General features: G+C 57.0%; 1 protein-coding gene across 1 annotated transcript; it reads left to right on the forward strand.

Annotated features, from left to right (window-relative positions):
- The first annotated feature begins 6,167 nt into the window (after nt 1-6,167).
- On the forward strand, nt 6,168-12,263 carry TRIM105 (tripartite motif containing 105). The gene is made up of 6 exons (XM_425213.7): nt 6,168-6,737; nt 7,320-7,415; nt 8,980-9,213; nt 9,616-9,635; nt 10,351-10,466; nt 10,585-12,263. The coding sequence occupies exons 1-6, from the start codon at nt 6,204-6,206 to the stop codon at nt 11,127-11,129; spliced, it is 1,545 nt and encodes a 514-aa protein (XP_425213.7). The 5' UTR covers nt 6,168-6,203; the 3' UTR covers nt 11,130-12,263.
- Nucleotides 12,264-12,860: the final 597 nt, after the last annotated feature.

Raw genomic sequence — 12,860 nt, forward strand, 5'->3', positions numbered from 1 at the left:
GCTCAGCAGAAAAAGGAGACTGAGAGCAGTCCTGCAATAAGTCCCTCTGCAAGCAGCTCTTCGACCCAAGGCTCAAACAAGGGTCCCTGCGAGTCCCCTCCTTCCTCTTCCTCACCCATCTCCCCCAGGCAAACACTGCTGTGCTGCCCTGAGCAGTCCTTGCATGGGAGTTCTGTGCCTTCTCCTCCAAGGAGTTTTGGCTGAGCTGCTCTGGACGCTGTGTTCCTGGTGGATGGATTCTCCTCATCTCCGGGGTTTGCAGCAGCATGAGGCCGATTTCTGCATCAGTGAGAGACTTTCTCCTCCCTTCTCTTGTGGTGAAGGATTTCTCTGGTCCGTTCCCCAGAGTCCTTTGCTACAGCTCCCTGCTCTTCCTTTCCCTGGGATGCAGTGAAGTGAGAAGCGCTGATGGACAGCAGAGAAACTGCTCAGCCTGGAGCTGTGAACCCTCGTCAGGACCATGGGGTGCATTCCAGTCATTTTTGGCACGTGGTTGTCGCTGCATGTCAGCAAAGACAAGCTCTTAAATCACAGATAAGTGCAAGTCCCCAGCCCTGTCCTCTCCCACAGTCTCAGCAGAGGGCTTAGCACCAAACCCCACCATGCAGCCAAGCATCAGCTCTCCAACCACGCAGACAACTTTGTCAGCAGTAGTGCTTGGTGGGCCAGAGCGTGGGCAGGGAGTGCTGCTGGTGACCCACAGAGGATACTCCCCTGCATGGCCCTGAGGTTCCATCACCCCGAGCAGAGGTGCTGGGACTGCCGCCTGCACTGCTCCAGCCTCGTGCCCTGGGGGTTTGTACACACGGGTGTCCCAGGAGCCTCGTGTCCTTTTGAGCACACCAAGACTGCTCAAACCATCTCTGCAGCCCCAAAGCCTTTCCCAGCAGCTACAGGCTTTGATTAGGCAAAAGCCAGTCCGCTCACACACTCGTTTGAGAATTCAACAACGAACGCTGTGCTCCGGGGAGTGAAAATGATGTCAAAAAGCCGAGAAATGGGGCAGAGGAGACGGATGCTTTTCAGCGGCCCACGATGTGCAGCGCCTCTGTGAGCAGGCAGGTCCTCACCCTGCACACCTTGCAGCCAGCTGCACTCTGTAGCTCCTCTGCTGTCGTGAAAGGCACATTATCTGATCGCTCCTGGGGAGAAATTGCTGAGAAATCTGTTACCAAGGCTTCCAGATGCTCCAGTTCAACCCGCTTCATCTGGAGCTGCAACGCTGACTTAAAAAAGCAGCTTTTCATTTTTCACGCATCTGTTTAATCCCACCTGCACGTAACCAAAACATTTCCACTGCTCCTTCCTGTGGTGTCAAGCCTGTGTTTGCCGAGCAGCCTCAGAAGCGGCAGCATGTTGTGGTTACACAAAATCCACTTTTCCATTTGAGCCCCCGAGTTCACGGCTGCAGTGGATTTGGGAATCTGCGATGCATTTGGGAACAAAATTAGCCACAGAGCTGCTCAGAGGTGGGAGGGAGGATAGAAAGCTGGCTGCTCTCTCTCTGAATTTAAAAGCAGGTTCTCGTTTTGCTTTTTGTCCCCGTCTGAACATCTCTGGAATTAGTGGAGGAGCAGCAATGGGGATAAGGTTTTGCTGAAGTACCGGAGCAACCTGCTGCAGGGGTGCACCACTCTGCCCTGCTCTGGGGCAGGAAGGGATGGGGACACTGCAGGCATCATCAGGACGAGGGCCAGGGAGCCAGGGAAGAGGAGAACACATGGAAGGCAATCGGTGGGGGTCGTGTCCTAAGGAAGAAGCCGTGCTTCGGCTCCTGGGAGCAGACAGACAGGGCTCACGGGGCTGACACCGAGGAGGGTCTGCACAGGCACCCCTTCCCAGCCCACGTGCAGGCAGAAAAGGGGGGTACTGAGCAGCCCCGCTGTGCCTTCAGCTGCTGTTTCTGCAAGTCACTGCGCACAGAGCTCGCCTCATTTATTAGAGGGATGTTGCTTGTTGTTTGTGTACCGAGCCAGCTAGAAAACAGCTTCTGCAGAAGAGGATAATTGCAGTCAGATAAGCTCTTCAGAGCCGGGATTGCAAAAATATGATACATGGTACACAAGCCGTCGTCCAGATAAACCAGAAATCTGGCTGAGTTCTGGGGTGGGAGTGTGATTCCTGCCCCGCAGCGGACTGCTTGCCTGACTTTGGGCAATCACTGCCTGACTGTCAGCTCCCTGCTGAGACCAGAGGTGACAGCAGTGGGTGACGTGCACCAGGGAGCGGGGTGTCTGCGGGAGCAGCAGGGCCAGCCCTGCCGGGACAGCCCTGAAGTGCTCCTTCTGTCGGTGGGATTTCTTTCCTAGTGGTCCATGTCACTCCATGTCACGTATGCTGCTGCCAGGGACTTGCCCTCCCAGGCTGGATGCTGCTCCTTCTATGGGGCCACAATGAAGTCACAGGTTTACAGCCAGCCTGTCGCTCCCAAATGACAAACCATGCCATGCATACCGGACGGGCTGGTGGCAAGACTGAAGGCTTTGGACCTTGTGTGCATCTCTCCTGCTCCTTTGGGGACCCCACTGCAGTGAGAATGGGACCCTGGCATGCAGTGCAGATCCAACCCCAGAGTTTGGCCGGGAGTCCTCTTGGCTCCGTGTCCCCCAGAAACGTGACTCACAAGTCTGGCCCCGCAGGATGGGGCTGTCACTGAGCCCCCCCCCGGGCGACATCGATGTCCCCAGGGCACGAGCCGAGCACGCACAGGCTGTGCTAGAGTGCACGAAACCATATAAAGGCAGAGCTCTGCTTTTGTCCTCCTTTCAGCTCTTCCAGGCGATGAAAAGGACAGCTCACAGCCCTAATTAGCTGGGACACGCTAATACCGCTGAGCTCCCCTGGCCAGCACACTTGGCACGAGCAGCGTGGGACGCCTTCCAAACAGCCGCTCAGGGGAGCGCGTGCCTGCAATTCATTATGCGCTGAGCAGCGTTTCCTCCGCCTCCACCGAGGAGTTCAGAGCAGACACGAGAGGTCTGGAGCCTGCAAATCTGTTTGGAAACCCATCTGGGGGTGGGGAGAGAGGAGGTGTGTTTCTCCCTGGGCTTTAGAGGTACTTCAGGTGCATGGGGACGTCGGGCTTTGCGCTTCCAACCGCTGCAGCCTGCGGCACTCGGCTTCCCGTGGGGAAAACATTGCTCCTTCGGGGTGACATTTGCTCTGGGCAAGAGACATACAGCCCCCAGGGACGTGTGGGGTGACATCATTTGTGACACCATCTGCAGGGCCAGCCCTGGTGGTGGGAAAGAAGGGAGAGCTGTGCAGGGTGCACAAGGCGGGGCGCTGGCTTTATTCCTCTGGGAGAGGAACCTGCACTGCTCCTGTTGTGCGTACATCAGTTGGTGAACTTTGAGTGGGCTCTGAAATAGACCAATTCCTCCCCATGGTAACATCATGGTGGGAGCATCCCAAAGGTGAAAGCCTGCCCTGGGCTTGGTTTCAGCCAGGCTGCCTCGGTGGCACCTGCATCTTTCTGGGATAGCAAAGCCAAGGGGAACACTCATGTCCAAACACTCATGCTTTGCATGTGATGCTGCACTGAGAGGTCTTCTTGTGCAGCCTTCTACTGAAAAATCCCTTGGATTATGAGTATTGCATGACAGTAAATGAATTCCCTCCATCTCCACTGAATGGTATGAAGATTTTCATATGTGACACCTGGGGATGCTGTGTAGACCTGGGCTCTGTGGTCCTCTTGAATGCAAGCAATGACAGAGCAAACAGCCTGGAACCAGCCAGGGAAAGGCCGTGTGGGGCTGTGCTGTGACTGCAGGGCTGATCTCACAGCTGCTGTGTGCTGGCCGTGGAATATGGATGATAACCCACAGAGCACTCGAGCACCTTGAGCAGCCGAGCCTGTCCAGCCAATTTTGCAAGGTGAGCTCAGGATGACCTTACCCTCATCCCTGAGATCAGAAACACAAAAAACAGCAGGGGAATGTGGCAGAGCATCACCTGAGGGCCAGGCATGGGGCTGGCTGAAGGGCTCAGGCACAACCCATGGCAGGGAGGGAAAGCTGCATTGTGCTGTGTGGGGGACATCAGAGGGCTTTCATGCACAGCTCAGAACAAACAGGCAAACAAGCAGGAGCCAGAAATGTTAATATTTGCAGAAATCTCCTGGTGGATGGCGCCTAGGTGAGGGGAGCTGCAGGGCGGGGGTGGAATGCAGGCATGGGGAATGTCACATCGTGGTGTGGCAGCGCGCCTGGCAGCCCAGCGGGATGGTTTACATGAGGCTCGGCTGGAGAGTTCAGCAGCCACGTGGATCCGCCCTTAGAACTGAGTCCTTTGAGCATCCCTGGGGAAAGCATCACGAGGCAGCACTCATCCTCCCGTGCCTGCCGCAGGACCTGCTTCCCACATGCCATCACCAGTGGGCTGTGTGCTCAGCTCTCCCAGAGCCCAGCAGCTCAGAAGAAGCCCAATTCCACAGTGCAGAGTACATAGCGTGGGATGGATTGGTCCATGCCCACCCCAAGCCTTCTCCATGAGGTCCTGGACACAGGCAGGACAAAATGACACTGACATTTCTTCCATGCCATGATTGGGATGGTTTGAGCCTGTTCAGCGCCTCTCAGCACCTCCATGTGGTGCTCACCAGGACCACGGTGTGGGTTCACCCACTGCTTGGGGCCAGTGGAGCACCTGCATTGCACGCAGCTCTGCTCTTGATATCATTTGGGTGGTGGATAGTCATGTGATGGTGGATGCCCCATCCCTGGAGACATTCAGCGTCAGGCTGGACCGAGCTCTGAGCACCCGATGGAGCTGTGGGCGACTCTGTTCATTGCAGGGGGGTTGGATGGACAGCCTTTAAGGGTCCCTTCCAACTCAACTATTCTGTGATTTGGGTCCGGGAAGAAAAAATACTGGCAAATAACGGCCCACCCCTTGGGCACCCTTCTCCTCCAGCTATTTATCCAAAGATATCTTATCTCTGAGCATTGTTTCATTTCCTGCTTGCTTTTCCAACCAAGCCCTTTAAATCATGTCCCCATGGCTGAGGTCACAGAGGGATGCATCGTGTTCATTATGGGGATGCGGCTGTTACCTCACTTCACCTCCTCTCTCCCCCTTTCTCTTTCCCCTTCCTGCTGGCTGCTCTCTGCCCCGTGTCTTTTCCCATGGGCTGGGGTCAACCCAACCTCTTAGGGCCGCCCCACAGCCACCATCAGTGCCAAAGCAAAGCAAAATGGGGAAATACAAACACTGGGAACCTCAGCCCTTCCCCTCCCTCCATCCGTTGGGCCCCATCCTTAGCAGTGCTGCTGACGGCGGTCCCTGGGGGGCTGAGCTCCACAAAAACACACTCTGCCACGACTGCAAAGGCTTTGGGGCCCAACGCAGGGCCTTTGGGCCGGGCTGCTCAGAGGTGCCAGCTGAGGGAAGCGCTGACAGGAGGGAGGTGCCAGGACAGCTGGAACAAGAGCTGGAGATCGGGGACGCTTGGCAGCGTGTTTTCAATCGGCAGATGGGAGCTGTGAGCATTTGGCTGGTGGGTTGGGTCCAAAGGGTTACAGTAAGTGAGGTTCCATCGGGCTGGCAGCCACTTGCTGGTGGGGTCCTGGCTGCACTCTGCCAGCACTGGGACCAGGGGAGCTGGGCCAGCTCCAAGCTGCAAACCTGGACTGAGGGAAACCAGGGAAAGGGAAGCACGCTGAGCAAAAGGGGTGGATTCCCCCAGTGCTTGTTTCCACATCCTCACTGCTCAGTGCAGCAGCAGGTCCATGCAGAGCAATGCAGTGCAGTCATGTGTCAGCGCTGCATCTGTGCAGCGTAGTGCAGTGAAGGAACATCAGTGGTGTGAGTGTGCAGTGCCACGCATAGTGCAGGGCCATGCAATGCCACGCAATGCAATTCAGTGCAGTGGTGTGTCTGTGCACAGCGGAGCTCAGCAGAAGAGTGCAGTGCAAGGCAATGCCACGCAGCAGTGTTACAGTGCAGTGCAATGCCACACAGCGATGTGACAACGCAATGCAACGCCGTGCAGGAATGTCACAGCGCAATGCAATGCCATGCAGCAATGTGACAGTGCAATGCAACGCCGTGCAGCACTGTGACAATGCAATGCAACGCTGTGCAGCACTGTGACAGTGCAACGCAACGCCACGCAGCACTGTGACAGTGCAACGCAACGCCACGCAGCACCCCACGAAGCGCCGCCGCCGTCCCGGCCCGCTCACACGTGACCACATCACATGCCGGAGCCCAACCCCATTCCCGGGCTCAGCTCCCGACCAATGAATGGAGGGGCGGGCGGAGCGTTCGCGCGGCGATTGGTCGGAGCGGACGTCGATCCGCGCGGGGCCGAGGACTCAAAGTTGGGAGGCGGCGGGCTGCGGGTCGGGCGGCTTTGCGGGGTTCGGAGGTGCCCCCCCGGGGCTCCCAGCTCGCTTCGCCCGGCCGGGAGGTCCCGAAGGAAGAGAGGGGCCCCGGTGGGCGGCATCGGGCTTGCGGCGATGGCAACGGGCGGCCCGGAGCACAGCCTGCGGGAGGAGCTGACGTGTGCCATCTGCTGCGAGCTGTTCAGCCAGCCCGTCATGCTGGACTGCATGCACCACTACTGCAAGGCCTGCATCCAGCGCTACTGGGCCAGCGGCCCCCGCGTCGCCTCGTGCCCGCAGTGCCGTCGGCAGTTCCCCAGGCCGACCTTCCGCACGCACCACCTGCTGGCCGGGCTGGTGGAGAAGGTGCGGCTCTGCGGCTCCCAGGAGCACCGGCACCAGGTGCAGGTGAGCCCCAAAGGAAGGGGGGAGAGGGGGGATGTGCTGCACGGGGAGCTGGGATGGTGTGCTGTGCGGGGAGCTGGGCCCTGCAGCGGGCAGTTCCCTGCAGGCCGGCCTCAAACCTTTAGCAAACAGATATCCCAGCTGCAGTGCGGAGGTCTCAGTCGTTTGTAGAATCACAGAATCGTTTGAGTTGGAAGGGACCATTAAAGGCCATCTGGTCCAACCCCCCTGCACTGAGCAGGGACACCCACAGCTCCACCGGGTGCTCAGAGACCCTCCAGCCTCACCTCGGCTGTGTGCAGGGATGGGGCACCACCACCTCTCTGGGCAACCCATGCCAGCACCTCACCACCCTTATCATAAGAGAATTTCCATATATCCGGTCTACATCACCCATTTGATACCATTTCCTCGTGTCCTGTCTCAACAGCCACTGCTGAGAACTCTGTCCCCTCCCTTGATGCTTTTTTTTTTGGGAAGTCCGGTGGTGCCCTCCCTCCAGTGCTGGCCTTCAGTTGCCTTTGCTCTTGAGTTGCAGCAAAAAAAAAGTGAAATGGGATTACCTTCTCTTCCTTGTTCCCGCAGAAGCGCCTGGAAGAAGCTCTACAAGCCCATCAGAAGGAGATGGAGAAGTTCTTGCAGCAGAAGCGTGCGGTGCAGGGAGATATCTGCAGCCTGACGGTAACTGCCTGAGCCAACGCTCCTCCTGTGCCCTGCTGGGTGGTGGTGGGTGCTTCCCTGAGGGAAGCCTGCAGGGTTGCCATAGCGGTTGCACACATATGTGATCGGTGGCCGAGATGCCTTTCCAGAAGGGAAAGTGGCCATCTGTAATGCCAGTACTGATGAAGACAGAGTAAGCAAGGAGCAAAGCCCACGGATGCTTCTTGAACCTCATTGCCTTTTTTTAATCTGTTCTGCTGTCCTGTGCTTGAGCCAGCCTGGCTGCAAGTTGTGGAGTAAAGTTTGAGGCTGGATGGGCAGCCCTGCTCTGTCGTAAGTCCCTGGGTTCACATTCACACAGGAGCTGCGTGTCCGTGTGTTGCTGCTCGAGCAACCACTCTCCATCCAGCAGGCTGATTCTTTGAAAAGGGTTCATTCTTGGAAGCTGTAGAAACCTCTTATGTGCCTGCAGGGCAGGCAGCAAAGCTGAAGAGGCTGGATCAGCAGCGCCGGTGATGCTGCAGAGAGCAGTGGCCTTGCTACAAGGACTGTTTAGATTTACTGTGCAGCTCTGAGAGGATGTGATATGCCCAAGTGTTCCTCTAGTGCTGCTCTCCACGCTTGAGTAGTACCGGTCTGCCTGCTTGTCACTGATCTCCGAGACAAGAACAGCTACAGGCTGACTAAGCTTCCTTGTTGAGTGGCACAGAAGTACTAAAAGCCAAGAAAGGAGGGTTTAAGGAAAGGAGGAGTAGTTCAGAGGTACAATTAAAGCGATGGTAGAGGGTCTTCAGACTCAAGTCTGATCTGGTGTGTCAGCACAAGCATCTGCTAAAACAAGAAGAGGCTGGGGTGCCATGGCTGGCTGATGAAGGCATGCTCTGAGTGAGATCAGTATCATGATGGTAGAGGGGGATGTGCGTTTTGGCAAACTCAGCTAGAAGATAATGAGGACTGCAATTGCTCTTAGAGATTAAAAGCTTAAGGAGGCAAGAAGAAGTCACTGGCTGCCTTGTAAAGGAAGGAAGTGAGAGCACCACAAGGTTGACTGGCCAATCCCCACCTTAGAGTGGGGAAACGCTCTCTCAGGAGATTGTAACAGGATTTTATCAGCCTTAACTGCAGAGATTATTTGGCACAGCTTTCTCTAGTACAAACAAGGGCTCTCTGAAACTCAGGTCTTTGGAGGAAAAGAGCAGCAAGCAACCCGTGTCGGGCACCTCTGTTTGGTGTCTGGCACGATGTGAAATAAATCCTAACCTGAACCGTGAAGTCAGCAGCTCCAGGAAAAACAAAAGAGCTCCAGTATAAAATGTAAGCAAATTCCTGATGATGTGGGAGAGGGCTGTGAGCTCCCACCAGTGCAAGGATTTTTAGTTAAAGCAACAAAACTATCAGTAGAGCTGGGCTTTCCCTACGGCTGTATGCAGCCTCAGAAGTTGTCCACGTCTCATTCTTCTTCCAAAAAGTTGTGGGTATGCCTGAAACTGATTTCTAGGACTCCATGAGCAGAGAAATGTGCTCAGCCATCTCACACGTCTGTGTGTTTTATCTGCCAGACTCATTACTGTTGTCTTCTGCTCAGAAAGCATCTGGGGAGCTGAACTTCAAGATCCGGGCAGAGTTCACTCGCCTGCATCAGATCCTGGAGGAAGAGGAGAGAGCTGTGCTGGCAGAGCTAGGCAAAGAGGAGGAGCAGGCGCTGGCACGGCTGCATGGGGATGTCCACCAGCTGGAGGAAGGAATGGCGGCGCTGCGGAGAGACATGGAGCGCTTAGAGCAGACCCTGAGCAACATGGAAGAGGTGTCACTGTTGGAGGTAAGCGTGCTTGGCTGGCTGTGGCAGGAGGCAGAGGATCGTTTCCAGACGTTCTTCCAGGATGAAGAGAGTCCTAAATGACGCACCAGGCTGCAGCTGGAAGCTGCTCTTGCTGCCATCCCTCTGGCTTGTCTGCCTGACTCCTTTGAGTCTGGAGGCCTTAGCTACCAAGGGACACAGCGATCCCTTGGACGTGGTGGGTCTCAGAGCCCTTCCTCCTTCTGCCACCCCTTTGAAATCTCCCAGGCCTCAGTGCCCAGCCACTTTTCCCCAGGGTGGAGGGGGTCCTGGTGGCTTGCTTTCCTCTGCTACGTGACAGCAGAAGTCAGGACAGGGAGTTTATTTGTGCAGCTGCATGAATTACAGACAATGACTGCTAATTCTCTCTGGTCCTCACTGCAGGTGGAGAGCCTGGATATCAGGTACGTGTCTGGCATGAAAGAAGCTGATTTCTCTGCTTATCTCTGTCTCTGGCTGGGACCATACGAGGGAGGGCTCTTATCTTGACTTTTGAAAGCATAGCAAGCTGCTCAGCAGACAACTGGTGCTGTGCCAGGTGGGGGCTGGTCCCCAGCACGCACTAGATGCTCTCCCTGGGGAACATGAGTGCTGAGACAGCCCGACTGGAGGGGAGTGTGCAGGAGATGTGCTTCTTGCTATGAGTGGAAGAGCCATGCACGCTACAAATGGGAGCAGGGCAGCACTGTGGACTTGATTTGGGTGCTTTGACTTCTCTGTGCTCTCTCCCAGCTTCTCATGGCTTGAGGGTCTGCAAATCTGACACTGAAGGGCAGGTTTGTCTGAGCAATGAGAGTAGCTGAGGGTAGCACTTCTTAGACCAGTGCTGCTATAGAGAAGCACATCCCAATCTGTCCTCTGCCAGGGGAAGCAGCCTGGTCTGGGCACAGGTGTGGGTGCGCTGGGTGCTAGCTGTTGTGGGTCAGTGCTGTGCAAGCAGCATTGCTGGTTCCAGCTCCGTCCACTCAGTCTGTCACAATTCTACCCCTGAGCTGTGTGCTGTGGTAGCTCTGTGCCAGGGGGAGCAAGTCACTGGTACAGAGATTTGTGTTCAGCGTTGTTCTTGTGCGCTTTGCCAGCAGCTCAGCGTTAGGACTGACCACCTCTCTCTCTGCCCAGGCCCTCAGTGAGCGTCAAGCCCTCGCCTGCCTTTGACCTGCAGCACTACCGGGACAGCCGTGGTGGCCCTTTGCAGTACATCTTCTGGAGGCAGATGCTGCAGTCCATCTGCCCTGGTGAGCGGATGGGTGCGAGGGATGGATGCGCTGAGGCAGTGGGGTGCGGCAGAGGGGCTGGAGATGCTCTGCAGGGGAAACGTGTAACCCATAAGCGCTGTCCTTGGCTTCTCCACAGTTCCAGCCTCACTCACCTTTGACCCTGAGTCAGCCCACCCCAACCTGGTCTTCTCCAGAGACCTGACAGCGGTGACGGAGCGGGAGCGAGCCCAGCCTGTCCCCAGGAGCCCCCGGCGCTTCCAGCAGTGTGTCAACGTCATGGCTTCGCGCACCTTTGACTGCGGCCAGCATTACTGGGAGGTGTGGGTGGGCAGCAAAACCAAGTGGGACCTGGGGGTGGCTGCTGAGGCTGTGAACCGAGCAGCGAAGGTGAAGCTGTGCCCTGAGAACGGCTACTGGACGCTTCGCCTGAGGAACAAGACGGAGTACTGGGCCACTGCCACCCCCTGGGTCCGCCTGTTTCCCCAGCAGCCCCCCCGCAAAGTGGGGGTCTTTCTAGACTGCCAGGAGGGCACCGTGGCCTTCTTCGACGCCAAGGACATGTCCCATCTCTTCACCTTCCACGAGGTCTCAGCGGAGAGGTACTGCCCCTTCTTCAGCACCTGCTTCAGCGATGGCAGGGACAACGTGGAGCCCATGCGCATCTGCCACCTGGCTCTGTGAGCGCTGGAGGGAGTTGGGGTGCTGTGCCCCTGCGGCACCCCCAGAAACTCCCCTCGGTGTGGGACCGGGGCTGCCTGCCCTTCCCTGCCTTCGCTCCCCCGTTTCCTTGCCCACTGCTCAGTTGAAAGCGTTGGCAGAGCTGTGTAAGAGCTGTTAACCAGGTGCTGTCTGCCGGCAGCAGAGGGAGCTCTGTGCACGGCGCAGGGCCGGCAGCAGCCCGGAGGTAGCGGCGCAGCTCCCCTCTGCTTGGCCGACGTTAAAGCTTGTTAGAAAGGCTCCTGTGTCTGTACCTGCTCCTGGGTTGGAGGCTGTGGGGTTCAGCCAGACTGGAGTGCAGCACGGCCTGGGGCGTGGGCAGCCTTGGGCTTCCAGAGGGGGATGCCCAGCAGGTCGGGCTGCTGTGATTTTAGGCCTGGGATGTGTGCAATTGTGTGTATCCCTCTGGAGGGTCAAAGCAGAGGCTAAGTGCAGCTGGCTGGAGCCTGTGAATTCCTCCTCGGTGTGGTACAGCTTTCTGTGCCCATGCAGAACAGAACCCCAGGTGCTTGCAGCACATGCTGCTGAAATCTGTCACCTCTCCGAACTGCCTAAAACCACAGGTGAAGTGGCAGCTGTCCCTGAGGTGTGGTGACAGCAGAGCTGGCAGGCAATGAGCGCAGCGGGGAGGGGGAGGCAGCCAGCTCTGCTGCTGCCCGTGCTTCACGTGGGTAGCTGTGGCTGCACGAGCTGTGAGCAGCTCACTGCAGTATGTGCCGTAGCTGCCACCTCCTACACCTTCCTATTGCCAAAAGAAGAGCTGGTGAGCAGTAGAACCTGCTTGTCCCAGCTGCCTGTGCTGAGCAGGTTCCAGAGGTAGCACACACTCCTCCCCATGCTGTGCTGCCTGCGGGAACCACAGCGTGCTGCTCACTGGCAGAACTGTGTTTTGGGATGTAATGTCCGTGCCTGGTCCTGCAGGGAGGGGAGAGCCTCTGCCCTCCCCAGAACATGGGTGGTGTGCTCTTATGTGCAGGGAAACTGCTGCTCCAAGCTGCTCTATGTGCAGCCTCAACCCTGCATCTAAATACTGTCTGCCTCTAAACACTATCTCAGAAATGCATTTTGCTAATAAACCATAGCACTGTGGAGCAAAAACACCAGACTCTGTATGAGACCTTTTCGACCTGGCCCTGTGTTTGGGCATGAGGAGCTGGGGAGGGGGACAGCCCTATGCAAGCTGGCGAGAAGCACCCATCTCTGGTCCAGCAACCAGCTGCCTTGTCCTTGGGGGTTACCTTGTTCTGTCCCCGGGGTGTCTCAGAGGCACTTTGGTGTGGTGTTTGCATGGCTGTGCCTTGGGCTGATCTGAGTCTGGCCGCTTTTGCTGTGTCTTTATCCCCTTGCTCTGGGGAAGGTTTTGCTCCTTGGGCGTCCATCCCCGCGTGCGGGAGGGAGGCAAGCTGTTAAAATAGGATCCTTTTGTTTCCCAGGGCGGCAACCATGGAAAGGTCCCACCGGTCGCGCAGCCACCGTATGTTTGCGATGGAAAATTCCCCGTTGCGGCGGGGCGAACCCTCCCCGTGTCCCGCCGTTAGGCGGCAGTGCGGATGGGCCGGTCCGTGCAGTGCCGTGTCCGGGCTGCGGGGATGGAGGTGCGGGAGCCAAACTCAGTTCCCTTTGGGGTAGCGGAGGATTCCGTGGAGCCCACATCGCACCCTCTGCTCTTCCTTCTCCGAAAGGGCAGTGCTGCAC

The sequence above is a fragment of the Gallus gallus genome, chromosome 13, assembly GCF_016699485.2.
Source record: "Gallus gallus isolate bGalGal1 chromosome 13, bGalGal1.mat.broiler.GRCg7b, whole genome shotgun sequence".
Lineage (NCBI taxonomy): Eukaryota > Metazoa > Chordata > Aves > Galliformes > Phasianidae > Gallus > Gallus gallus.